This window comes from Brienomyrus brachyistius, chromosome 14 (assembly GCF_023856365.1).
Source record: "Brienomyrus brachyistius isolate T26 chromosome 14, BBRACH_0.4, whole genome shotgun sequence".
Classification (NCBI taxonomy): Eukaryota; Metazoa; Chordata; class Actinopteri; order Osteoglossiformes; family Mormyridae; genus Brienomyrus; species Brienomyrus brachyistius.
The window spans coordinates 13,862,249-13,889,730 of record NC_064546.1 but is presented as its reverse complement, the minus strand read 5'-3'; the positions used below and the strand labels follow the sequence as shown (position 1 = coordinate 13,889,730).

At 39.4% G+C, this 27,482-nt stretch overlaps 2 protein-coding genes and 1 long non-coding RNA gene across 23 annotated transcripts in view; all 3 read left to right on the top strand.

Annotated features, from left to right (window-relative positions):
• Positions 1-7,791, top strand: part of LOC125707135 (uncharacterized) — a 44,335-nt gene extending 36,544 nt beyond the window's left edge. For 15 of the 21 annotated variants that reach the window (XR_007382226.1, XR_007382229.1, XR_007382218.1 and 12 more), the window contains one exon: positions 225-1,769. The gene's annotated coding sequence lies outside the window, so the exon portion shown is untranslated. Of the gene's footprint in view, positions 1-224; positions 1,770-3,593; positions 3,801-6,936; positions 7,048-7,133 lie in introns of those variants that run through there. The other 6 variants (XR_007382228.1, XR_007382217.1, XR_007382232.1 and 3 more) reach the window with 5 other exon arrangements.
• A 950-nt stretch (positions 7,792-8,741) lies between these two features.
• LOC125707221 (M1-specific T cell receptor beta chain) lies at positions 8,742-25,446 on the top strand. Its single transcript, XM_048974206.1, has 8 exons — positions 8,742-8,854; positions 8,994-9,365; positions 12,381-12,668; positions 20,091-20,153; positions 24,211-24,549; positions 24,710-24,727; positions 24,822-24,928; positions 25,185-25,446. The coding sequence occupies exons 1-8, from the start codon at positions 8,806-8,808 to the stop codon at positions 25,203-25,205; spliced, it is 1,257 nt and encodes a 418-aa protein (XP_048830163.1). The 5' UTR covers positions 8,742-8,805; the 3' UTR covers positions 25,206-25,446.
• On the top strand, positions 15,436-17,105 carry LOC125707141 (uncharacterized). The gene is made up of 3 exons (XR_007382236.1): positions 15,436-15,824; positions 15,995-16,793; positions 16,966-17,105. It is a non-coding gene; the product is annotated as an uncharacterized LOC125707141 (long non-coding RNA).
• Positions 25,447-27,482: the final 2,036 nt, after the last annotated feature.

Below are 27,482 nucleotides of genomic sequence, written 5' to 3'. Positions count from 1 at the left end.
TCACCCATTTATATTCAGTGACGTCACTTCCTGTCTGCCAGAAGTATTCAAAGTCAGTGACATTTCTCTCTGTATCGAATTCTGCTGTCAACATGTTCCAGAGACATAACATTCTTCTTATTTTTCTATGGGTGACAGGTAACAAAGTCCTGTACATGTTTTACTTTGAGCATCTTTGATAATCAGTGTGGATGGACATCTTCTAATCTCTTCTGTTTCTGCAGGGCTCTCACTCGGCAAGAAAGTTAATCAGAGTCCTCCTGCTCGTTTGGTCAAACATAATGATCCTGCAGAATTCAGCTGTAGCCATGAAATTTCGGGTTACTACATGATACTATGGTACCAGCAACAGGAAGGCAATGATTTAAAACTCATAGGATATACTTCGAACACTTTGACTACTATCGAAGAAGTATATAAAAAGACATTTAATATAACTGGAGATGGTTCAAGAGAAACACTCCTCATTATTCCCAGAGTGAGAGTTGCAGACACGGCCGTGTATTTTTGTGCAGCAAGTATACACAGTCCTGAAGATCCTCTATCTCTTGTGCAAAAACACGTCTTTGGTGTAAGGTCTAACTGATCTCTGAAAGCAGAATGAGGAACGCAGCTGTTCTAAACCATTACTGTTCTTCTGATCCAGTGCCAAGTCAAACAGTACAGCTGGCTTTCAAAAATATCACCTTGATTTCTCATACATCTCATTGTCAGTTCCAACATCTTGAAATTCAAAATATTCTCTGGTTTAAAATAAGAGCATCAGTCGATTAACCAGAACTGACAAGGATTAACAAAAGGCATCTGGGGCTCTTAGAATAATGTAATGATGGTGGTTCATCAATGGACTAAAAAGTTTCTTCCAGAATGTACATTGAAACAATAAACAGTAATCATTTTAATAATTTAATTATATATCCATCAATCTGACAATCATGTATTCTGATCAGATACAATACCACTCAATTCAGGTCGCAAATTTGACGACTGGATCAACCTCTCGTTTTTCTTGAGTAGGAACTGGGTGGGAACATTGTCAGTTGTGCTGGTAGTCCAATGGTGATGGCAGACTTGAAGAACTGCCCACACAGGGTAGGTTTACTGTCATGCATCAGGCTAACCACCAGAGGGTGGCAGAGCTCAACACTCATCTTCCCCAGAATGTAGCAAATCACATTCGCCTGTTCCATATTTCATGCTATGAATGGAAAAATATATATTTTTGTTGGTTATGACTTACTTGATGTTCATACGTCCAAAATAATTTGGTTACATTTAAATGTTTCTGCCATTCAAAGTAAGTGATATTCTTATCCGTGAGCCTCAAGATTATTTACTGCTGGCCTGAAGGAAATTTCAGTGTGATGTCACTTCCTCTTTCTTCACATGAACATTGATGTTTTCTGCCAGCACGGTCCTCTATCAGTCTACTGCACCCAGCTTTCAGCAGCAACATGCACAAGCATTTTACTCTTTCAAACTCTGGATATGTGTTCATGATTTATTTACACATAGTGTATGTCACAGCTCAGGTGGATGATGTCACCATTCAGCTTGTCCCTTCCAATCTTATAGAAAACCATGGAAAAACTGCTGTTTTCTCTTGTAGCTGCAACAACCAAAACTATGTGCAGATGTTCTGGTACGTGCAGACATGGGGGCAAAGGTCTCTGAAATATATAGGTTTACTCTACAGAGCAAACCCCACTCTCGAAGACTACATAAGTGAAAGATTCAGGGTAGGTGGGGATGCCACTACCAAAGGAACCTTGGAAATCACTAACATCACGTCAGCAGACAATGGAGTCTACTTCTGTGCTATGAGCAGAGCACAGTGCGGCAGATGTCCCATCCGCTGTACGGAAATCCCTTAACGAATCGCTCGCTTGCAGACGTATTCAACACACTCATCTTTTCTTACATTATAGTTGTTACAGATGTTGTCAGTAGCTGAACAGAACTGAAGTGACTCACTATCAGACTTATCAAAAGTTCCGGCTGCACGCCAGGGTCTCTCTCTCGCTTACATGCGTGTTCTTTGTTCTCTTTTCTATGTCTCTCTGTAAACTGAACCTTTCAAATGTGAATGTCAATCAAGCCTCAAATAATTCCATAAGAAATACACAACAGTAACTGTGATCTCTGCCTGTATAATATAACTGATGTCCGGTGAGGAAATGAAGAGTGGTGCACCCCCCCCCTCATTATCCCCATTTTATTTATTTTTAGGACTCTAGGTAGTTTCTTCTGAATGCAGATTCTTGCAGTTACCCCAACAGGCAAAATATACTTCTTGCATGACAAGCTTCACTCCTGGATACTGCTTTAGTGAGAAAGGGATGCCTGCCACTGCCAATGGAAATGTGCAACACAACCAGCTAGCTTCCTGACAGAGCAGCATCAACCTGCAGTACAGGAAAGACTCAGTAGGGGGCAGTGAGACCCACCCTATAGTGAGGAGCTGGATGCTAGCTCTGTTCTTCATATAGAGCTGTGTGTGAAACATTGTACAGCTGGAAGGAAGATATTGCTGTTAGCATGGACAGTACTTTCATCAGTTCCATTCTCCTACTGGTCTGTCTCACAGGTGATTATCTCAGGATCATACTGCTAATGCAGGAATGTGCTTTCATCATCATATTGTAACATTATTGCTGTTTTCTTTGTCTTTCAGGTTTCTCTGTAAGTACCGGAGTTCACCAATCTCCTCCTGCGCTTGTCAAGAAGCTCGGAGAATCTGTGCAGCTCAGCTGTTCTCACAGCATAACAAACTATGAGCGCATGTACTGGTACCAACAATCAGTATCAGGGAGCCCTCTGAAATATTTGGGAAATCTTAATTTTGACCAACCCAATCCTGAAAATGGTATAGAAAGCAGGTTTGTGATGGGCGGAGATGGGAGAAACAACGGCTCATTGAACATCTCCAGTATCGCCATGGCAGACAGTGGAATATATTTCTGTGCAGCAAGTCAACACAGTGGTGCAGGTTCCCACAATGCTTTGCTAAAAACTCTTAGACATAGTGGCTCACCTATCTGCACGGCAGATCTAAGCACATTCACAGACCGTATGACGAACTACAGTGTTTCAAACAAATTAAAGTTCAGGCTCAAATTCACAGAGACACATGCATGCATGCATGAAGTATTATGGATCACTTACCTACCTTCATTAAACATGATTGGCAGGTTTCATTGTTCTAATCAGGGAGCCTGTGTGGTTCACATGACAAGTGTGTGTATTTCTGCACATCATATTATTATTTCATCAGTCCTTTGTTTGATTAGGTGGAAACTTTGTAACATTCCTGTGGAAATGAATCGTGGTGAAACATCCTCACTTTTACTTAATAGATTCATAACCTTAAATATTCATTGTTTTTCTTCCTCCGTGAATTGAGGAGTGTGAGATTTGATGACAACTGTGACAAGCAGACACTCCTGTCGACAGCTTCACCCATTTATATTCAGTGACGTCACTTCCTGTCTGCCAGAAGTATTCAAAGTCAGTGACATTTCTCTCTGTACCGAAATCTGCTGTCAACATGTTCCAAAGACATAACATTCTTCTTATTTTTCTATGGGTGACAGGTAACAAAGTCCTGTACATGTTTTACTTTGAGCATCTTTGATAATCAGTGTGGATGGACATCTTCTAATCTCTTCTGTTTCTGCAGGGCTCTCACTCGGCAAGAAAGTTAATCAGAGTCCTCCTGCTCGTTTGGTCAAACAAAATGATCCTGCAGAATTCAGCTGTAGCCATGAAATTTCGGGTTACTACATGATACTATGGTACCAGCAACAGGAAGGCAATGATTTAAAACTCATAGGATATACTTCGTACGTTGACAGTACTGTTGAAGAAGTATATAAAAAGACATTTAATATAACTGGAGATGGTGCAAGAGAAACACTCCTCATTATTCCCAGAGTGAGAGTTGCAGACACGGCCGTATATTTTTGTGCAGCAAGTATACACAGTCCTGAAGATCCTCTATCTCTTGTGCAAAAACACATCTTTGCTGTATGGTCTAACTGATCTCTGAAAGCAGAATGAAGAATGCAGCTGTTCTAAACCATTACTGTTGTTCTGATCCAGTGCCAAGTCAAACAGTACAGCTGGCTTTCAAAAATATCACCTACATTTCTCATACATCTCATTGTCAATTCCAACATCTTGAAATTAAAAATATTCTCTGGTTTAAAATAAGAGCCTCAGTCGATTAACCAGAACTGACAAGGATAAACAAAAAGGCATCTGGGGCTCTTAGAATAATGTAATGATGGTGGTTCATCAATGGACTAAAAAGTTTCTTCCAGAATGTACATTGAAACAATAAACAGGAAAAATTTTAATAATTAAATTATATATTCATCAATCTGACAATCATGGATTCTGATCAGATACAATACCACTCAATTCAGGTCGCAAATTTGACGACTGGATCAACCTCTCGTTTTTCTTGAATAGGAACTGGGTGGGAACATAGTCAGTTGTGCTGGTAGTCCAATGGTGATGGCAGACTTGAAGAACTGCCCACACAGGGTAGGTTTACTGTCATGCATCAGGCGAACCACCAGAGGGTGGCAGAGCTCAGCACTCATCTTCCCCAGAATGTAGCAAATCACATTCGCCTGTTCCATATTTCATGCTATGAATGGGAAAATATATTTTTTGTTGTTTATGACTTACTTGTTGTTCATACGTCCAAAATAGTTTGGTTACATTTAAGTGTTTCTGCCATTCAAAGTAAGTGATATTCTTATCCGTGAGCCTCAAGATTATTTACCGCTGGCCTGAAGGAAATTTCAGTGTGATGTCACTTCCTCTTTCTTCACATGAACATTGATGTTTTCTGCCAGCACGGTCCTCTATCAGTCTACTGCACCCAGCTTTCAGCAGCAACATGCACAAGCATTTTACTCTTTCAAACTCTGGATATGTGTTCATGATTTATTTACACATAGTGTATGTCACAGCTCAGGTGGATGATGTCACCATTCAGCTTGTCCCTTCCAATCTTATAGAAAACCATGGAAAAACTGCTGTTTTCTCTTGTAGCTGCAACAACCAAAACTATGTGCGGATGTTCTGGTACGTGCAGACATGGGGGCAAAGGTCTCTGAAATATATAGGTTTACTCTACAGAGCAAGCCCCACTCTCGAAGTCTACGTAAGTGAAAGATTCAGGGTAGGTGGGGATGCCACTACCAAAGGAACCTTGGAAATCACTAACATCACGTCAGCAGACAATGGAGTCTACTTCTGTGCTATGAGCAGAGCACAGTGCGGCAGATGTCCCATCCGCTGTACGGAAATCCCTTAACGAATCGCTCGCTTGCAGACGTATTCAACACACTCATCTTTTCTTACATTATAGTTGTTACAGATGTTGTCAGTAGCTGAACAGAACTGAAGTGACTCACTATCAGACTTATCAAAAGTTCCGGCTGCACGCCAGGGTCTCTCTCTCGCTTACTTGCGTGTTCTTTGTTCTCTTTTCTATGTCTCTCTGTAAACTGAACCTTTCAAATGTGAATGTCAATCAAGCCTCAAATAATTCCATAAGAAATACACAACAGTAACTGTGATCTCTGCCTGTATAATATAACTGATGTCCTGTGAGGAAATGAAGAGTGGTGCACCCCCCCCCCCTTATTATCCCCATTTTTTTTTTTTTTAGGACTCTAGGTAGTTTCTTCTGAATGCAGATTCTTGCAGTTACCCCAACAGGCAAAATATACTTCTTGCATGACAAGCTTCACTCCTGGATACTGCTTTAGTGAGAAAGGGATGCCTGCCACTGCCAATGGAAATGTGCAACACAACCAGCTAGCTTCCTGACAGAGCAGCATCAACCTGCAGTACAGGAAAGACTCAGTAGGGGGCAGTGAGACCCACCCTATAGTGAGGAGCTGGATGCTAGCTCAGTTTTTCATATAGAGCTGTGTGTGAAACATTGTGCAGCTGGAAGGAAGATATTGCTGTTAGCATGGACAGTACTTTCATCAGTTCCATTCTCCTACTGGTCTGTCTCACAGGTGATTATCTCAGGATCATACTGCTAATGCAGGAATGTGCTTTCATCATCATATTGTAACATTATTGCTGTTTTCTTTGTCTTTCAGGTTTCTCTGTAAGTACCGGAGTTCACCAATCTCCTCCTGCGCTTGTCAAGAAGCTCGGAGAATCTGTGCAGCTCAGCTGTTCTCACAGCATAACAAACTACGACCGCATGTACTGGTACCAACAATCAGAATCAGGGAGCCCTCTGAAATATTTGGGACATCTTTATTTTGAACAACCCAGTCGTGAAGATGGTATAGAAAGCAGGTTTGTGATGGGCGGAGATGGGAGAAACAACGGCTCATTGAACATCTCCAGTATCGCCATGGCAGACAGTGGAATATATTTCTGTGCAGCAAGCCAACACAGTGGTGCAGGTTCCCACAATGCTTTGCTAAAAACTCTTAGACATAGTGGCTCACCTATCTGCACGGCAGATCTAAGCACATTCATAGACCGTATGACGAACTACAGTGTTTCAAACAAATTAAAGTTCAGGCTCAAATTCACAGAGACACATGCATGCATGCATGAAGTATTATGGATCACTTACCTACCTTCATTTAACATGATTGGCAGGTTTCATTGTTCTAATCAGGGAGCCTGTGTGGTTCACATGACAAGTGTGTGTATTTCTGCACATCATATTATTTCATCAGTCCTTTGTTTGATTAGGTGGAAACTTTGTAACATTCCTGTGGAAATGAATCGTGGTGAAACATCCTCACTTTTACTTAATAGATTCATAACCTTAAATATTCATTGTTTTTCTTCCTCCGTGAATTGAGGAGTGTGAGATTTGATGACAACTGTGACAAGCAGACACTCCTGTCGGCAGCTTCACCCATTTATATTCAGTGACGTCACTTCCTGTCTGGCAGAAGTATTCAAAGTCAGTGACATTTCTCTCTGTATCGAATTCTGCTGTCAACATGTTCCAAAGACATAACATTCTTCTTATTTTTCTATGGGTGACAGGTAACAAAGTCCTGTACATGTTTTACTTTGAGCATCTTTGATAATCAGTGTGGATGGACATCTTCTAATCTCTTCTGTTTCTGCAGGGCTCTCACTCGGCAACAAAGTTGATCAGAGTCCTCCTGCTCGGTTGGTCCAATCTAATGAACGTGTAGAATTCAGCTGTAGCCATAAGATTCCAAGCTACTATGTGATACTGTGGTACCAGCAACAGGAAGACAATGATTTGAAACTCATTGGATATACTTCGAACACTTTCACTACTATCGAAGAAGTATATAAAAAGACATTTAATATAACTGGAGATGGTTCAAGAGAAACACTCCTCATTATTCCCAGAGTGAGAGTTGCAGACACGGCCATGTATTTTTGTGCAGCAAGTATACACAGTCCTGAAGATCCTCTATCTCTTGTGCAAAAACACGTCTTTGCTGTATGGTCTAACTGATCTCTGAAAGCAGAATGAGGAATGCAGCTGTTCTAAACCATTACTGTTATTTTGATCCAGTGCCAAGTCAAACAGTACAGCTGGCTTTCAAAAATATCACCTACATTTCTCATACATCTCATTGTCAGTTCCAACATCTTGAAATTCAAAATATTCTCTGGTTTAAAATAAGAGCATCAGTCGATTAACCAGAACTGACAAAGATAAACAAAAGGCATCTGGGGCTCTTAGAATGATGTAACAATGGTGGTTCATCAATGAACTAAAAAGTTTCTTCCAGAATGTACATTGAAACAATAAACAGTAATAATTTTTATAATTAAATTATATATTCATCAATCTGACAATCATGGATTCTGATCAGATACAATACCACTCAATTCAGGTCGCAAATTTGACAACTTGTTTCTCATTCACTAATTTGCTGTATGCCCTCGTGATCCCTTCATGACCGGGTCCCACTGTCCTGGTCCTTCCCAGCTGGAAGGAAGATGTTGCTGTTAGCATGGATAATACTTTCATCAGTTCCATTCTCCTACCGGTCTGTCTCACAGGTGATTATCTCAGGATCTTACTGATAATGCAGGAATTTGCTTTCATCATCATATTCCGGTCAATTCTGTTCATTTCAGATTCTGTCCAGCAGGGGGCTGTTTCTTAAGAAAGAATTTCATGAAGAAAAATTTCATGAGCCGATATACGTGACCACACACTCACAAAGGATTACTTGGTCATCGCTAATACTAGGAAGCAGATTTATGTTGCACCAGAGAGACCACAGTAGCTCCTCAGGATTTTTGATAGAAATGTATGTCCAGCTGGCCCTGTAGAGTACACACCTCATTGTCCATGCAGTAGAATCGGTACACAGAACATTACTAGAGGGGCAAACACGTAGGATCTGTTCTAGAATCCATTGCAACTGCTCTATGCTTCTTTCTTCATACTTCTTCTTAGAAATACTCCAGTAAATTTTGCAAGATATAATCACAGACTAATATGATTTATATAAATATTCTGTGTTGTATATGCTTTTTGTTTCATGGGAATAAATATAAATTGTTGTTTGCAAATTGTTTTTACATACAAGCCTTCATTTTGCAGCTTAAGGGCACAAACATAACATTTAAGGGACGAGATCCTAAAATTACACAACCCCAAAATATGTGTCTCCTGCAGAGGGAAGCACAGCCCAGTTGTGCGTCACAGATGAAATCCAGCCCACATTATATGACACGTTGGTCTGCGACATAATCCACTGTAAAACTGTATATCCTCTCAGAGGATTATTCGTCGCTTGCTTCATTATAATGTTTACAGTCACAGGGGGATTTGGATTTGCCTTAATCCTGATTCCATGTAAGATGGAAAAAGGGAGAAACCATATTAGTACTAATGTTTATGTGAAAGTAATTACTTCAAACAATACGGGTTGTTTTCTGATATCGTTTATGGAACTCGGTATTTATTAAATTACAATTTTTCTATATTTCCACAGGCCTGATAACTGGAATCAAGTTTGAGCAGCCAGCGAATATTACGGCTAATTTAAGGGAAGAAGTGGAGATTCACTGCAGCCACAGTGACAGTAGCTACCTCTACATGTTTTGGTATAAACAGGAACGGGACGGCGTGGTTCTGCTCCTGATCACATACGCCTATGGTACAAGCGACGCCGTCAATGAGGGGAACTTCAGCAAAAGCAGGTTTGAGCTGAAAAAAACAGCAAATGAAAAAGGAACCTTAACCATCAGAAACCTGACGGCTGCAGACAGTGCAAAGTACTTCTGTGCAGCCAGTAAGCACAGTGCTGCAGACTCACAAGGTCACGTGGCAAAAACATTATGCAAATGCGGAGGGAAGACAAAGCGTGATCATTGATTTTGTTCTGCACTCTCTGGCTTCTTTGAACTATATGTCCATTATACTCTGCACATTTTGGCAAAAAATGGTCATATATAAGCACAGACACAAATGTTTCTGTTATGTATTTCTGTTGAACATGCATACTAGTTTGGTAACTTGTAAGAATGTTACACTGCACCATTTATCTCTGAGAATAATTATAGAAACTGTGTAGAAATGTTTTTTTTGACATCCAAATTTTAAAAAAGAAAACTTTCAAACACTTTGTATAAGCTATAACTGAAGAAAAGATTTAAAGCATTTAAGGAATCTTAATTCAGACAGATTTCTCTTTGTTGATTGTGTTTTTCCAACCTTTAAAATAATGTTTTCTTATTTTACCAAAAATACAGTTCTAGCATTTTTATAATGACTTTTTGAAACAAATGGGATAATATTGTGAGTGTGCCCTGCGATGGGCTGGCCTCCCATCCTGGGTTGTTCCCTGCCTCGTGCCCATTGTTTCCGGGATAGGCTCCGGACCCCCCACGACCCAGTAGGATAAGCGGTTTGGAAAATGGATGGATGGATGGATGGATGGATGTATTGGTGGTATAAATACAGAGGAAAGGAAAGTTGCGGATTCCTTTTTTTATTTACTCCCCTATAATCTGAATCAAAACTACATATGCATGACAAACCCACAACGTAAACATTGAAAGAAGTGTAGCTGGGCAGTGGAGATGCACTGAGAGCCACAGTGACAGTCAGAATCATCATTGATTTTCTAATTGCCAGATAGTCCATGAAAAACCTAAATAGTTAAATATATATATTGAATAGTCAAATCCAATTTGACTGATAAAATTTTGAGTTGGGTCCAGCCCTACAAACCGCCACTATGTATCTTGTGATTCCACGCAGGGCTCAGGGTTTGTATATCTTAACGATCCACAGAACTATATGTTCTGGAGTTTGAGCTCCACGTAGGTCCTCATCTGGCAATCAGGTCTGTGAGGAGAGACCAGACAAACTACGACTCAACAAAGAGCCCAATGAAAGGTTCCAAGAATCACTGATGTACCCTTTCCAGAATAGGGTTACTGTGCACCTGGAACCGAGCCTGGGGATGGTGTCCATCAGCGGGCACCTGGGAGATGGGTCACCCGGGAGATGGGTCACCCGGGAGATGGGTCACCCAGGTAACACGGCCGGGCTCAGCCTGACACAGCCAAGTGGAGCTAAAGTACAGACCCACCTCCTGCAAGGTAATAGTTTGGCCCAAGCTGCTGTACCATTATGGCGGTGGGCTTTAGACCTTGTTACTGGACACTGGCTTTGGGAATATGGAATGTTCCATCTCTGGCAGGGAAGGAGCCAAAGCTAGAGTGGGAGACAGACAGGTGTCAAGATTTATATACAAAATACTGTGTTCTATATGGTCTTTTGCTCTGTGAGAAAAAAATACAGATTCATGGTGTTATTTTACATAGACGTATATATTTTGCATCTTAATGGAATATATTTAAAATGTAAGAAACCAGATAGCAAAACTACGCAAAGATGGAAAAAGGTTAAAAAATATTAGTCTGTGCACATGCAAGCTTCAGGCACACAGCAGAAGTGATAATATTGATATTCAATCTGAAAATATTACAAATGGAAAAATAATTGAGATAATGGACGCATCAAATCGCCTGTAAATGCAGCCATTGTCAGCATTTTTCATTTATTTAAAACATTTACCTCCAGCAGAGGGAAGCACAGCACAGTTGTGTGTCACAGATGAAATCCTGCCCACATTATATGACACGTTGGTCTACAGCATAATCCACTGTAAAACTGTATATCCTCTCAGAGGATTATTCGTCGCTTGCTTCATTACAATGTTCACAGTCACAGGGGGATTTGGATTTGCCTTAATCCTGATTCCATGTAAGATGGAAAAAGGAAAAAAAACTGTATCTATATTAATGTTTACCTGACAATAAGTACTGATGACAATATTTGTAGTCCTTGTGATTATTTGCCTGTTTTCTGAATTTATGGAACTTGGTATTGATTACATATCATTGTTCCAGAAAAACTTTCTATATATTCCTGTATATCCACAGGTCTGACAGCTGGAATCAAGTTTGAGCAGCCAGCGAATATTACGGCTAATTTAAGGGAAGAAGTGGAGATTCACTGCAGCCACAGTGACAGTAGCTACCTCAACATGCTGTGGTATAAACAGGAACAGGACGGCGTGACTCTGCTCCTGATCACATACGCCTATGGTACAAGCGACGCCGTCAATGAGGGGAACTTCAGCAAAAGCAGGTTTGAGCTGAAAAAAACAGCAAATGAAAAAGGAACCTTAACCATCAGAAACCTGACGGCTGCAGACAGTGCAAAGTACTTCTGTGCAGCCAGTAAGCACAGTGCTGCAGACTCACAAGGTCACGTGGCAAAAACATTATGCAAATGCGGAGGGAAGACAAAGCGTGATCATTGATTTTGTTCTGCACTCTCTGGCTTCTTTGAACTATATGTCCATCATTGTTCATGTTTTGTAAAAATACAATTCCTTGGAAGAATCTTATAAGCACATTTTTACATACACATACACAAACTGCTAGCAAACGATACCTTTGGATGTGACATTGTGTTTCCTCTCAGACGTTTATTCGCAAGACACCGAGAGATGCTGTTGAGTCACAGGTGGATTTGAGTTCTCTTCCTGTTTCTGGGTGACACTTACTGACGTTCCGGTGCACACAATATTTCCTCAGCCTCTGACAATTTTTTCCACCAGTTTTTAAAATTACTTCCTGCATTCACTCTCAGAACATCATTCGCTGCTCCCTTTATTATAATGTTCCGAGTCAGAGCAGTATTTTTCTTACTCTTGATTCCATGTAAGTCAAGGAAATGATTTAATACCCACCCTGTTCATACCAATAACTATTAATTATAATGGTTATTATTTGCTGTGCTTTGGTGATTGAACAGTTTTCTCATATCTCTTGTCTCAAAGTTCTTCCACTTTTGTCCACAGGTCTCACAGATGGCATCAAGATTGTTCAGCCAGAGTTTATTCTGACTAATTTAGACAAAGAAGCGGAGATTCAGTGCAGTCATGATGATGCTAACTATGATGTTATGCTTTGGTATAAACAGGAGGAAACCAATACTGCTCTGCTTCTGATCGGATACGGCTACAGCACAGTTAAACCCGAATATGAGGAGAAATTTAAAACACGGTTTACACTGAGAAAATCGGCAGCTGAGAAAGGCTCCCTCAACATCAAAAATCTGACTGTTGCAGACAGCGCAATCTATTTCTGTGCAGCTAGCAAGCACAATGATTAACATCTGTAGTGCTACAGTACAAAAACATGCTACCTGTTTACCCGTAAAATCAACTGCATTTTTACATTTGGCACAAGGTAGTGAGTCAGTCAGAGTGCACTGCATCTGGAGCGGGTTGGGTTAGTGCCAGTGCTCCGGAGCCTGACACTGTCATGATATCACTGAGGTAGATTCCATTCAGCCAGCCACTGCCCCCATCGGCTCTACACTACAGCACTTACTTCATCTGCCTAGACGTCTACATTCACAAACTCCAGAAATCCACTGGGTGATGCAAACTGTAATGATCATAGCATTTGATTATTTTATAAACTTTTGTTTGAAAGATGTATTGGTGGTATAAATACAGAGGAATTAAAGTTGCGGATTCCTTTTTTACTCTTGAAATCATTGTTGACTTTAATATCATATGGGAAATAGCATTGTTCTGCCAAATGACATTTTCAAAGGATGTATACAATTAAATGCATAAAAATGCACACATGCAAAAATGAAAAATGCACATTTGGATTCGCACAGAATATGTTGAAACTAACCTGCAGTTTCATTTTAATTTTCTTTGCCATTTTGAAAATCTAAAATGTCACCTGCTCATCTGCAGTCTTTTGTAAATTTTCCCAATTTTATCCCAAAAAAAAAGTGAGTGGTGTTGAGGAGTGTACACCCCTTCGGCGAATGTGATGTCGGCGACCAACTTCGCGTCATGCTGTGTGCTGCTGGTTTCACTGTGCAAAAAAAAATAGCGCATGCACACATAAGGAGAGACCATTTCTCTTGAGAGGAGGGATGTCTGTAGAGTGCTGAGAGGGATAAGCAGCATTTCTCATCACTGGCGGCTAGATGGGACACCAGATACTAGGAAGAATGCTGTCCGTTTTCATCTTCTGTCTGCTGTTTTGCTTGTCCTCACGTGAGCATATACTGCTTATACTTCTCTTCAATATACTGAGTCTCAGTAGGTTGAACATTTCAAGCTGTGATTATTTTTAGTTGGCAATATTTGAAAGACGCCATGCAGCTTTTACAGGTTTTACAGGTCACTTTATGACCATGTGCACATCCCAAGCTTTCAAAACCCATTTGGTGAATTGATGTCACTGTTCTCTCCATAAAGATTCATCCAGCGACTCAAAGGTACTGCAGCCCCAAAAGTTCCTAATGGCCAGAGTTGGCGATGCAGTGGTCCTACAGTGCAGCATGTCTACAGGCGTCTCGATGAGCAGCTACACCATGCAGTGGTATCGACAAAGCTCCGAGGGGAAAGCTGTGGAGTTTCTCAGCAATGAGTATGACAGCACTGATAGCACGAAGCGCTTCAAGGCTTCTATCAACAGCGATAACAATAATTTCAGCCTGCAGGCTTCCAACCTTCACGTCAGTGACAGTGCTACCTATTACTGTGCAGCAAGTCACAGTGTAGTAGACTGTGATGGGCTCTGTACAAGAATATGGATGGTGGGGGAGAGCAGCTGGCTTGGTTGGGGGGTGTCGTGGTTTCTTATACTCTTTTAATGATGAATGTATTTCATTTTTTAAGAATCTTTGTGCTTTTTTTTTTTTTTTACTAGATTTTAGATACATGTCACTAGATTTTTTCCCACCAAGGCCTCTGAAATGAACGTTGACCTCAAGATATTTTTCGCAAAATATATTTCAGTGTGAGAAGGTGGAGCATCTGTCTGTACTGACAATGTGTGAGATGTCAGGTTTGTTTCTCTCAGTTCCATCCGCCTTCCAGTTAATCAGCCTCTTTTCCTGCTGATGCACTCATCTGTAACACTGATGGGAAAAACCTCAATTCTGTTCTGTGAAAACTTGAACATCCTAGCAGCAATGCACTGTGCAATGTGCAGATTGTTCGAAAAAAAAAAAATCTCCCATTTTAGCTCAAATAACTTTAGCTCACATTGTTTACATCCCCACATCACATTGTGGTTTCAACCAACAAAGATAATTTGCAATTCAGGTAAGTTGCAGTTCATTAGTAACCCCTTCGATACATTTATATATTTATACAACTATGTGGCTACATTTTTCTCCCACATTCCAAGAGTAAGCAGTTCTGTTGTACTGATGTTTTACCCACAGTATGTACGTCTGCTCAGTCTCCCATCAACAGGGTGCCCCCAGGGACGGATTACGGACCGGGCCAGCGGGGCCGCTGCCCAGGGGCCTTTGGGGTGCAGGGGGCCCGTCGGGCCCCTAGCCCAAAACAATTTGCAACGCTTATCAACAATGTATTTTCGTTTGTCTATTTTAGAGGGCCTACATTCTTTGATCCTCTACCTACAAGGGCCCCTGACCCTATAGGGAGGGCGTTTGGCTGCCAAGGGCCCTTGAATTGTGGTGGTTGTGGTGCTGGTGGTGGTGGTGGTGGTGGAGGGGGGGGGGCCCTCGCGAATGTTTTGCCCAGGGGCCACACAACCCATAATCCGTCCCTGGGTGCCCCCACTTTGCCCAGTTCTATTAAAAACAAAACTAATAAAGCATAATACACACTGATTTCATGCATAAACTATGTTTATAGTACAATATATTCATACAGTATATTCAGTATCAGTTGGCAGTATTGGGCACATTCTTGGTCTGGTAATTTCTAATAAACAGCAGAATTTATGTTTTACCGGAAACTCAGGCCTCTGGGGAATATCATTCCAGTGATTACATTTCGGTAAACAGGAAACAGCATCACTACATTTCCCCCGATATCAATGGGGGGGGGGGGGGGGGGGTCTGTCAAGTGAGAACGACGAATTTCATAATTTTACATGATTAGTCTCCGTCGACCAAATATGTAGCAAAATGCCAGTGGAAAGTTATGTAATTGCAACCAACAGGACTATAATAGATCAGACACGTTACTTAAAACAGCTGTTTAACTTTTAACAATAGTGATAATAGGTGTTCGGTAAGGGTGTGAGAACAATGGGGGGAGGAGTTACCTCATGGGAAGAGAACATAACGCCATTGTTCCTAGTACACATTAAACCAACCCAAGCACTCAGCATTGTATCATTGTTGATAATTTATTAGTTTTAGACAAGTAACACCTACAAGATAATATTTACTCACTGCCAAAAAACAACAATGGAGATTCTGTACATTTCAACAACCTTTCTACTCATAACTGGTAAGAATTATCTCATACCGTAAAAAGCTCAAATCAAAAACTTGCATTTGACAATATTCTGTTAAACTGAATGTTTTTGTTGTCCTTTAAGTGTAATGTCCATGTCTGTGAACGCTTTTAAAATACGTAGAAAATATGTATGATATTCGAATCTCTTTTATCTTTCACAGGGTCAACCGATGGAGTGAAAATTACTCAGAAAACAGAAGTTCTCTTTACCGAAATCAGGACTCCGTCAGTGACACTGGAATGCGAACATGATGATAACAATTATTACTACATGTACTGGTACAGGCATCATCAGGGAGGGATGGATATACTGGCATATTCCGTTGCCGAAAACACAGTGAATATAGAGCCTCCTTTTAATGATTCCAAATACGAAATGCTCCGACCTCATATTAAGATATCGTCACTACAGATAAAAAACATAGAGGCTACAGACTCGGCTGTGTATTATTGCGCTGCCAGTATGACACAATGACTCATGGCAAGAACGCAGCGCAACAATAACTGCCAACCACAGTCTCTCAGAAGGAGAAAAAGGCTAAATGCTACACCTGTGCTCTGTAGAACGATTCGTCTGGGTGGTGATGGGGCAAGGGCTGTTAGCTTACAAAATTTACATGATACAAAATCACATGACCGCCAAATGTTTCGTCAATTACGAGAAGGTTAGGAGGAGGAGAGAGAAACCACATCAAGAGGAGAGAGAATCGCTGTAGCTTATTTTATGTAGCTCTTGTTAGTTGTTCTTGGTCAGAATGTTCTGTCGGACTGTACAGATTATTTTGTAAGGAACTGTGTGGCCTTGGTACATGGAAAAGCTTCTGCAAACTCATTTGCGGTGTGATACTGGATCTTCACAGAAAGAGGCAACTTAGAAAAGTGAAAAAGAAGGCAAAGAGCACTTCATTATGAACAGAATGGACTTTTTCTGGTTCCTAATAACCTTCCTGCTCACTGCCAGTAAGAATTGCTTTATACGCACTCTGAATATATTTAATGAACTCACTAATATTTGAATGAATTGCATTAAAATCCATAATCTGGTCTGTCATGTGCTATATAATGATGGATTCTCCATGGGTCATTTTGGAGGAGGGGTCTTGAATAGATGCTTTGTTTGTTTTGTCTACAGAAACAACGGACGGAGTGAATGTGATTCAAAAGGTCAAAATTCTATTTGCAAAAGTTGGGGAGACTTCAGCGAAGCTGGACTGTGAACATGATGATAATACACACTTCTATATGTACTGGTACAAGCATAAGACCGGAGAGATGACTATGCTGGCGTACTCTACTTCTAAAAACTCCGCAAATACTGAGCCACCCTTTAATCAGTCCAAATATGTAATGACCCGACCTGAAATTACGGAGTCCTCGCTTGAGATAAAAAGTCTACAGGCCTCAGATTCGGCTACGTATTACTGTGCTTCCAGTATTGCACAGTGATTCGCAGCAGCTGTGCTGCTGTACAATAACCATCAACCGCATTTTCTGCAAGAGAATTCCACCGTTCTTAAGTTCGATATATGTTTTCTAAAATTTGCACTGTATAAAAATACAGTAATTGTTATCGCAGTATTTATATTTACATTTATTTAGCAAATGGGTTGGTCTAAAGCGGTGTACAAGTTATACTAGTGAGTCAAATAATTCATCACGAACATAACAGGGTCGGTGTCATGAAAATGGGACACCAGGCAACATGGGACAGTCAGACTTTGCAGTTAATGTAATACTTTTCTTTCACTACTAAATAGTGTTTAAGGAGCACTAATGCATTCAGAATGGTATCAAGTCAGGATTCAAGATATTGAGATGATATTTCCAGAAAGTAAATCTTCAGACAGTGTCCCATTTTAACAATACTCACCCAAGTATTTCATATCTATTTCACTCTTATACACCACAACCCAAAATGTGTCCCTTTAAACAATAATAGTATTTTTACTGATGCCAGTGATACCTACTAACACAACGCCCGCCACCTTTCATGCACCAACAGAAGTTATTTAATAATGACATCTACTGGAGAAGTTGTGTAGTTCTCAAAAAGCTCCTAATTTAATTTAGTTACAGTACCTTCCCATATCAGTCTTAAACCCAAGTATGATAACAACTAATCTGTTCTTGTGGATACAGAGACCTCTATTATTGAAGCATGCAATTTACCTCACTATAAATTTTTGTGACTTAAATAGCTGAATGTTGGTTTAAAGTGATATACTCAAGTTAATTTCTAATGTTCTCCAAGAGACTGTACAGCAACTCATTTGTTACTCAAGCAATTAAACGGAAACCATTTTTATAACAGTCTATATATATAATTATTTTTTCGTAATCATTGTATTCATTTTTGATAAAATCTTTCATCATAAAACATAAATTCCGAGTAACTCGCGTACTATAGCTTGCATTATTAAACCTGACTATTAAACTGTAAAACTAACGCCATCTACTGGCGAAGACCCACAACATCAGGTTGTTCACCGTGCTTTTTGAAAAGCGAAGTCAAACAACCGTATGTAGACCAGAGTTATCTACTGCATCCCGCGCATTTATCCTAAAACCTATATTACTTTTGCTTCAACTATGTTGTTGTATAAACAATCTCCTAAGCATTGACTGTAATTTTATTTTGCTACCTTTTAACGTGCAGGACAAATCAAATGTTTATTTCATTATTCATCCACTTTTCCAGCACAGGGTCATGATGATCCTGGAGATTTCGGGAAGCAGGGGGCACAGGGCAAAGGAACTCCCTGGATGGAATGCCAGTCCACTGTGGGGCGCACACACACACACACACACACACTGTGGGCTATCTAAAGACAGTAATTATCTAACTGTATATTTTTAGACCGGGAAAAGAAACTAAAGTACCGAGAGGAAACCTGCAAAACACAAAGGCCAACATTCAAACTACAAACCTTGAAGATATAAGACAACAGCACTACCCACTGCGCCACCATGCCACTCTCTGGGGGCATATGCTTCTTTAACCATAAACCACAAGGTATATTAAGCACATTACACGTGTCTTTTTATAAATAGAAGGAAAGAATATAATTTTTTTTTTTTAAAGTTCATGCAAAATTCCTCATGTATGACACACTGGGTGAAAAGTGAATTCTTGGCCTCATTTTATTTTGGTGGGATTAAGGGGGTGGGATTTTAACGGCTCTGCCCCTGCCTTCCTCTGTACATTGTCACATATATAAATAGAAACGCTCAGTTTGACACTGACTCCAGTGACATAAGGGGTGAACAGGGGCAGGCTGAGCGTGGGAAAAGCAGGGGGGGAGGGGTGAGAGAAGCAACGCAGGCTTCGTTGTTTTTGTGTGATGCTTTAACACCGTGGGGACAGGGGGCCACGGTGATACATTTCCATAGAGCCGCCGTACAAAAACCTCCCACCGTCTCTCTCACACTGGGAAATGCAAGATCACTCTGCCGCAGTGGATTCATACGGAAAATTACAGCAGCACACGGCAGCAGTACAGGGCATGCTCTGGAAATTAGATGTTGTGATTCATTTAATTATTTTCTACTAAAGCATTTAATCATTTACATGCGCAGGAATATCTACCTGTTGGATTGGTTGCCTGAAGATTATCTTGGATTTTTTTCCTCATGCAAAAAAAATGTATTATCATTTAAAGGATATATATCAATTCTGTTTAAGAAAAGTGCTAACGGTGTTTTTAATTAAAATTCAAATAATGCAAATATGAGTTTTTATCAGTGAAATCAGCATTGTGACACTGGAAGTGAGGCTCACTTCGGACATGGGACTAAATTGACTGTTTTAGGTAAGTTGAACCCCGAATTAAAACTCGGCTTCATGTGAAAATGTTGAGCACACAGCAAACATATTTCTTTTTTGAGCAGAAAAACTCTACTTTGGATACTCAATGATAGGAAGCGTTTGCGTGCGTTCTGAAAGATAATTTAATGTTAAGTATAATAGTACTGTGAGCTACAATGACCCAGCATACTTTGGAGATGGAACCAAATTGATTGTTCTGGGTAAGATTTTTCCTTAATATTTTATCATCATTAAGATAAACAGAAACTACATATACAGTTAGCAGTCCAGAAAGGCCCAAATGGGACAGTAAATATATATATAGAATATATTAATTAGTCTTATTAATTAATTGCAACTAGACATTTGCTTAAAAAACGCTAACTTTGCATTTCTCTGTGTTGGTTGGTTGAATACGTTGCTTGTGAAATATTAGTGAATTTTGCGCTCAGTCTTTTACTGTGACAATGCGAATCCTGCTTACTTTGGAGATGGAACTAAATTGACTGTTTTAGGTAAGAATGACTGCAATTCACTGCTTTCCTTTATTAATGATCATTTAAAGAACAATATGACTGATGCTAATATCGTGCACAACGTTGTTTTACCATGACAATTCCTATCCTTCTTGGGGACTGTTATATCAAACGCTGACTGTTTTGGGTAAGAAAATGTTCTGTGTGAAAACTGAAATCGGTTCTTAAATGAATAAAAGGTCTTAATAAAATGGATATTATTAGAATTAAATGCAAATGTGCACTTCAGGTTATGCTGTCTAAGTAAAACTGATTATGAAATCAGGTTCATATTAAATTCATGCCCTTTTTATTTGGGGTCATAGGATAATGTACAATGACATAGACACTGGCATATAACAACTGTGATATGTTAATCCTAAAATATCCATTGAGAAAATAATATAGACTTTACAACAATTTTTGACATAGTGATAATGCATTGTGTCAATAATGAAGCCTACTTTGGAGCTGGTACAAAATTAACTGTTCTTGGTAAGTTTTATGTAATTTATTTGCTTAGAATGTCATACAACTTGTGTAAACTAGTGATCAGTTAATCCTAAAATCTTCATTGGGATATAATATAGCCTTTACGACACTTTTTGACATGGTGATTGTGCATTGTGCCAATACGAAGCTTATTTTGGAGCTGGTACAAAATTAACAGTTCTTGGTAAGTTTTTATATAAAGTATTTGTTCAGACTGTCATACAGCTCGTGTACATGCTAATTAGTTATCCCTAAAGTATTCACTGAAAAGCAGTTTAACCTTTACGACACTTTTTGACATGGTGATTGTGCATTGTGCCAACTATGAAGCCTATTTTGGACCTGGTACAAAATTAACAGTTCTTGGTAAGTTTTTCTGTTGTTTATTTGTTCAGAGTATCCTACATCTCCTGTAATCTACTGCGAAGCTTCTGATTATATTCGAGCATTTGAGTCACATAGAATAGGAGAGACATTTGCAGTAAAGCTACATTTGTAGAATAATGTCAGTAGACTTGTTTACTGTGTCTCTGGTACTGATAAGCTCTACTTCGGTGATGGAACCAAGTTAACCGTACTCGGTAAGACATGTTTCATTGTTGCCTTGTTTTGGACAGTTATAATTACACTGATACTTTATACTTATTTGTGTTAAATCATGGCACATGTATATATAGAGAGACGTTTGTGTTGTGGACAATTGCAAGTTGTTTAGTCACTTTACGTCGGAGTCAGTGTTCCTCGCATATTAGTCCGATTTATAAGATGCTGGAGCACAGAAAGGCTAAGAGCTGAGAATCCAGTGTCATTATGAGACGGTCCTGTCATTGCGTGCTCTTACTCCGAAGCCGTATTCGGAGCCGGCACTAAACTCACCGTTATAGGTAAGAAAGCGGACAAGACCTCCGCTTTTTACTTGTATATGCTAACAAATCAATGGGTTTAAGATGTTTGCAAAGGTTTTACGTTAGGGGAAATGTATAAATTACCGACGATTTCTTGGTTTAGTCCGTACTGTCTCATCGGAAAACTGAGAAAGTTGCGCATAATTCGTTTATAATCAGTGATGTTTGGCCCATTGCCGTATCCTACGCGCATTCCTGGCTCGCTGCCCGGGTTTCTAGAGCCCTATACGGCGTAGATATCAGCCTGTATGGCTGTGAGCAACCAGGCTCAGGCTGACTTTGGCAATGGAACCAGACTCGTAGTACTAGGTAAGCTATTCCTATATGACATTAATAAACCGTAAAGCATCTAATAATTAATTTCTTGGGTATTTATTGTTTCTGTGTATCCATTGGGCAGATGTGTATTAAAATGAAATGGTATTGTACGATTTACATGTGGGCAGCACATAGCCTCTGTACGGGTAGTTTTATCTGTTGCCTGCTATCAGCGTGAACTACGAACCAGCTTACTTTGGCAGCGGTACTAAACTCACAGTTTTAGGTAAGAAATTGTTTTATTTATTTTTTTTCTTGTGCAATTCTTATGGCAGTAGTATGAGCCGGGATTGTTGCATGTATGCAGGTCATAATTAATAGGAAAGTTTATTTTGTATGATACAATTACTATATGTAATGTTAGTTATACTTGCCATGTAATTTAAAAACGCCATTCTTTGCCAACTTCTTTGTCCGTCAAAAGAGCTCGGAGAGATACAGTTATTTTACTGACGGTAAACATTGTGAACAATCTGCCTGCTTATTTCGGACCGGGAACTAAGCTCACTGTTCTTGGTAAGAAATGCGTTTCTGTTTGTTTTTTCCAAGTGTATATTGATTTCTAACATCTTCAAATAACTTCTGTGGTGGTAACAGCTTAGCCCGTGTATAAATATGGTAAAGCTATACAGTTTGTCCTTTTGTATTCTTACTATTCAGATTATAAATGTTTGGACGGTAAACGCATAGCAGGTGAAAAGATGTAGCATCTCGTAGCTTTGCAAAATATTTATATTTATAGGTAAATAGAACTGACACATTCTTCTAGTTAATGACAGAAACGTGTTCTTGAGCAGGTAGCTAGATGTTTCTGATTAATCCAGGGTTCGAGCGACGTATTCAGTTAGAATTATAGTTTAAAAAGTTGGGTGGCAAGAATATGCGAAAAATGTACTTTATGTTATTTATTTATATTATTACTTTGTTTTATAGTACCTAATATTTGAACTTATAAAGTCTTTTACACAGATTAAAGCGGGACATTTTTTGTATATTTTTTTGTGGAAAAAAAACAGTGTCATATTGTGACATTTAAGCCAGCAGTCTTGGATGGGGGTGGGGAGGTCTGGCAGTGTGACACTCTGCTGGTAAATGGAGCGACTAGATAAGATACATCCGGTAAAGCTAACCTGCAGCTTGTGGGTTCCAGTTTAGCGACACAAAAACCAATGTGAACCGAGGTATCGCTGCAGAATGTTAACAGAAGTGTCAAATAATGTCAGCGCAAAGTCTGATTTCGTATTTCAGGTGGTAAAAATTGCAGTAATATCCATTAATAATCTGAGGGCAAAACACACGTCTCAGACATCCACCGCCCACTTTTGTCAATAACAAGAGTACAGGCAGCTCTGTTTATTACAGCACTTTGTAGATAATGAGTAGACATTATAAACAAGTTATACCACAGTTTCCTTTTTATTAATGAGTTACTACCATTTATAAGTGCCAAAAGGGAGCCTTTTTGTAAAGTGGTGCCAATTATTGTTATACAGACTTCCCATACGTGTCTCTTAAAAGCTATAAATGAATATAGCAATGAGACACATCCAGCACGGCTTTGACAACTAGAGAAAAGTAAATTACTAATATCACAAAAATAATGAGTATTACAGAAAGAGAAATCTAAAGCAGTAAATTAGATTTGGGGCTGATCTAATCCAGTTTTTGGGTTTGGCGAGTGTGATGAAAATGATGGCGTTTCTGTGCAGTTTAGCTTTGGGTCAGTGTGTGTGCTAAGAAAGAATAGATAAAGATGCAGCTGTTTTTAAACATGGAGTGAGAACTGTGCTCAGCGGATGTGCTGTACTTTGGCGCAGGCAGCAAACTAACAGTGATGGGTGAGTAAGAACAAATTCAGTATTTGGGAACCAAAGAAGCTGAAATGAGAAGTTTCATGCATTAAATTTCAGTTGAGGAGTGTTTTTTAGAGAAGCGTTATGACCATACTGCTTGTTTGTAAGAATTAAGAATGTCTTACGATTTGTAATTGGCAATGAAGTAGTTCTTTATTAAGGCATATTTATTTTTAATGATAAAATGTATATGTGGCCATTCTTTGCTCTGTGGTGTACAGTTACATAACTGGAGTTCTACAAGGTTCCAACATCGATCCATTTTCCATGACCGACTATCAAGTATTGGGCTGCACCGAATGTAGGAATCTAGAAGTGATAGAAGTTGCAACCTGCATGTATTTGGTTTACACTTAAAATACCGTGCCTTTATCTTTTTATCTTTTTATAAATAAACAACTTATTATGCAAACATGAAACAGAGGATGTTACTGGGAAGATGCCTACATCTGTACTGCCAAGTAAATGTTCCTCTCCTAATCTCCACAGATTCAGATGTCACTCAGCCAAAAGTGAAGGTGCTGAATCCATCAGAGAAAGAGATCTGTACAAGAAGGAAAAAAGTCACCCTGGTGTGTGTGGTCACAGATTTCTACCCTGACCACATCGAGGTGTACTGGCAGCAAAATGGAGCCAACATCACATATGGCCACAAGACGGATGACAGGGCATTGCAGTATGAAAAAGGCAAATTCAGCATCACCAGCAGACTCAGAATCTCTCTCCAGAAGTGGTATAACCTCAGGAACAGCTTCACCTGTATGGCCAGCTTCTTCAATGGATATAATAATTACACGACTCATTCTCACACCATAAATGGAGCTAGAGGTGAGACCTGCTAAATGTATAATTTATAACACAGCAGAACATAAAACCACAATTTACATCAACTTACACAATTTTCTCACAGACATATCTGTATATGATTTTAAGTGGAGCTTTTATATAAAGCATATTTTTAAGTTCTCTTATATTCCTTTATTTACAGGTGATGTTTTACAGAAAGGTAATTTCCTAATATTTGTGCTAGAAATTGTTCAAGTATTATGAGCCAGGGTGCATGATTATGAGCCAGGGTGTTTTTTTTCCTTTATCTTCAGGTGATATTATAAGCAGATCGCAGTGGGCAAAGCTGTCATATGGGGCATTAGTTGCTAAGAGTGTCCTGTATGGAATTTTCATCTTCATTGTTGTGTGGAAACTAAAGGTATGTTTTTCATTTTCTCTTAACTTAAAGTTGAACACTGCTTTCTACAAAATTTAATTCTAACGCAGCTCAAAAATGTATCCTGGCCAAGCATAATTTGGCTGTTTATAAAATCATGAATACAAATAAATATTATATAAATACATAATTACAAATACATAATTTAAAACAATGTAATGTTTTTCTTAGTACATAGGTTAGATACATATAAAAATGAAATAAGTGAAATAAAATGTTTTTTTTAATTCTATTTCAGGGCTCCGGAGCAAAGAAGTGATGAAGGTAGAGAGGCAGCAGGTGTCAGTTCTGACGAAATGTCAGTGTTATAAAACTTTTTTTGTAAATCAGCACAATGTTTTTTGAAAAGATTCAGTTTTTGCTTCACATACTTTATTGTTTTACACTTTATAAGCAGCTCTGAATTGTTTTATATTCAAGATCTTACTTTTGCTTTTTACTTTTTATAAATTATCTTAATTTCTTTGTGCTCCTTCAAATAAACTTGCATTTGAAGTGAATTATTCCGTCGTTGTGTCTCTTCATTATTACAAAGTATTACTTTAGCACACTTAGAACACAATTTCCCATATTTATATGGTACTATGTGTAAACAACCATGGGGACGCTGCAGCATATTATTGGGCTAATCAGACCATGTTTTTGGAAAACTTCATCGCTTCAGCATTTATAGAGAAGAGATATAAAGGATTGCTTGGCGAAGTCACACATACGAAGCACAAAATACTCCACAGGACGTGGTTTTACTAACGAATGTGGAGGCTTAATCAAAGAATGGAAACATGATGAGGAAAAAAACAATGAAATGTTTTTTTGTGTGTGATCATAATGGAAAAAACTGATTCGTAGACATTCAGCCCAGAAAATTAGTTATTTTCAGCTTAAAGGTTATTTGTTTCCCCTTTAACACAAAAAGGGCCTAAGTGCATGCATTGCTATTTTTACTTGGTATCTATTAAACTCAGTTCAACTCCATATATGTTTAGGTACAAATATTTCAAAATGCATGCATATTCCATCTATCTTTCATAAGCGTTTATGAAGTACAGGACCTTGGTGAGCTTGGTGCCTAAATCAGCAGAATCGAGGGCTAAAGGCAGGGGGCGTGATGAACAAGTTTGCAGTCCATTCACAGACCACACATCCACAACTACACATTAGGAAGTTACATAACCATGTATTTTTGGACAAGTGAGAAATGAAGAAACTGAAGGCAATGGTGTAAGAGAGAATTTAATTTTGAAGCTATACAACTTAATAATTTAAATACAAATCTATTTACTGCCTACACTATAATAAGAAAAAAAATCTACTTACTAGGAGGATGAATGAAACCAAATTAAATATTTGGGGGATACATGCCCTCCCAGTTCCTCCGCTGTAGGAAACTAATTTTTGATTTGAATATTGCTTTACGAATACTACAGTCAAGACAGCATAACATTTTCATTGCAAGGGGCCAAATATGAAAAGCACAGTTAACAATTAAGTGGAGAAGTTAACCTCTGAATACCAAGGGAATGAAATTTAGTCAAATGCAGGTGAATATGAAAAAGCAGACTATGTGGTAAGTGGCGGCATGGTGGTGCAGTGGTTAGCACTGTTGCCTCACACCTCTGGGACCCTGGTTCGAGTCTCTGCCTGGGTCACATGTGTGTGGAGTTTACATTTTCTCCCCATGTCGTCGTGGGGTTTCCTCCGGGTACTCCGGTTTCCCCCCACAGTCCAAAAACATGCTGAGGCTAATTGGAGTTACTAAATTGCCCGTAGGTGTGCATGTGTGAGTGAATGGTGTGTGAGTGTGCCCTGCGATGGGCTGGCCCCCCGTTCTGGGTTGTTCCCTGCCTCGTGCCCATTGCTTCTGGGATAGGCTCCGGACCCCCCGCGACCCAGTAGGATAAGCGGTTTGGAAAATGGATGGATGGATGGATTATAATTACACAATATGAATATAAATAATACATAAGAGTCAAGACAGCATAAAATTTTCATTGCAAGTGGCCAAATATGAAAAGCACGGTTAACAATTAAGTGGAGAAGTTAACCTCTGAAGGTCTAACCTCTGCGACCAGGATGTGAGTCTCCACCATGGCTCCGTGTGTGGAGTTTGCATGATCTCCCTGTGTCGTCGTGGGGTTTCCCTAAAGTCCAAAAAACACGCTAAGGTGAACTGGAGTCGCCAAATTGTCTGTAGATATAGCATGTGTGAGTGAATGGTGTGTGGAACCCCATCCCATGTGTGAGTTAATGGTGTGTGGAACCCCATCCCATGTGTGAGCGAATGGTGTGCGGAACCCCATCCCATGTGTGAGTGAATGGCATTACATGCAGTATATGAAATTTATAATTGCATATTATGTGTCAATTACTGAGAAAGAAATTTGTCTTCATTCCAGTTCTTAATTTGTCAGTTTAAATTATTCATTCCTTTGTGAGTCACTGAGATCAAAGTAGAGTAACATTTGTGTCCATGGTTACAGATTTTTTTTTATTGTGTTTCAGTCAAGTTGTTTTGATGTCTTTTGTCTTTCTGTCT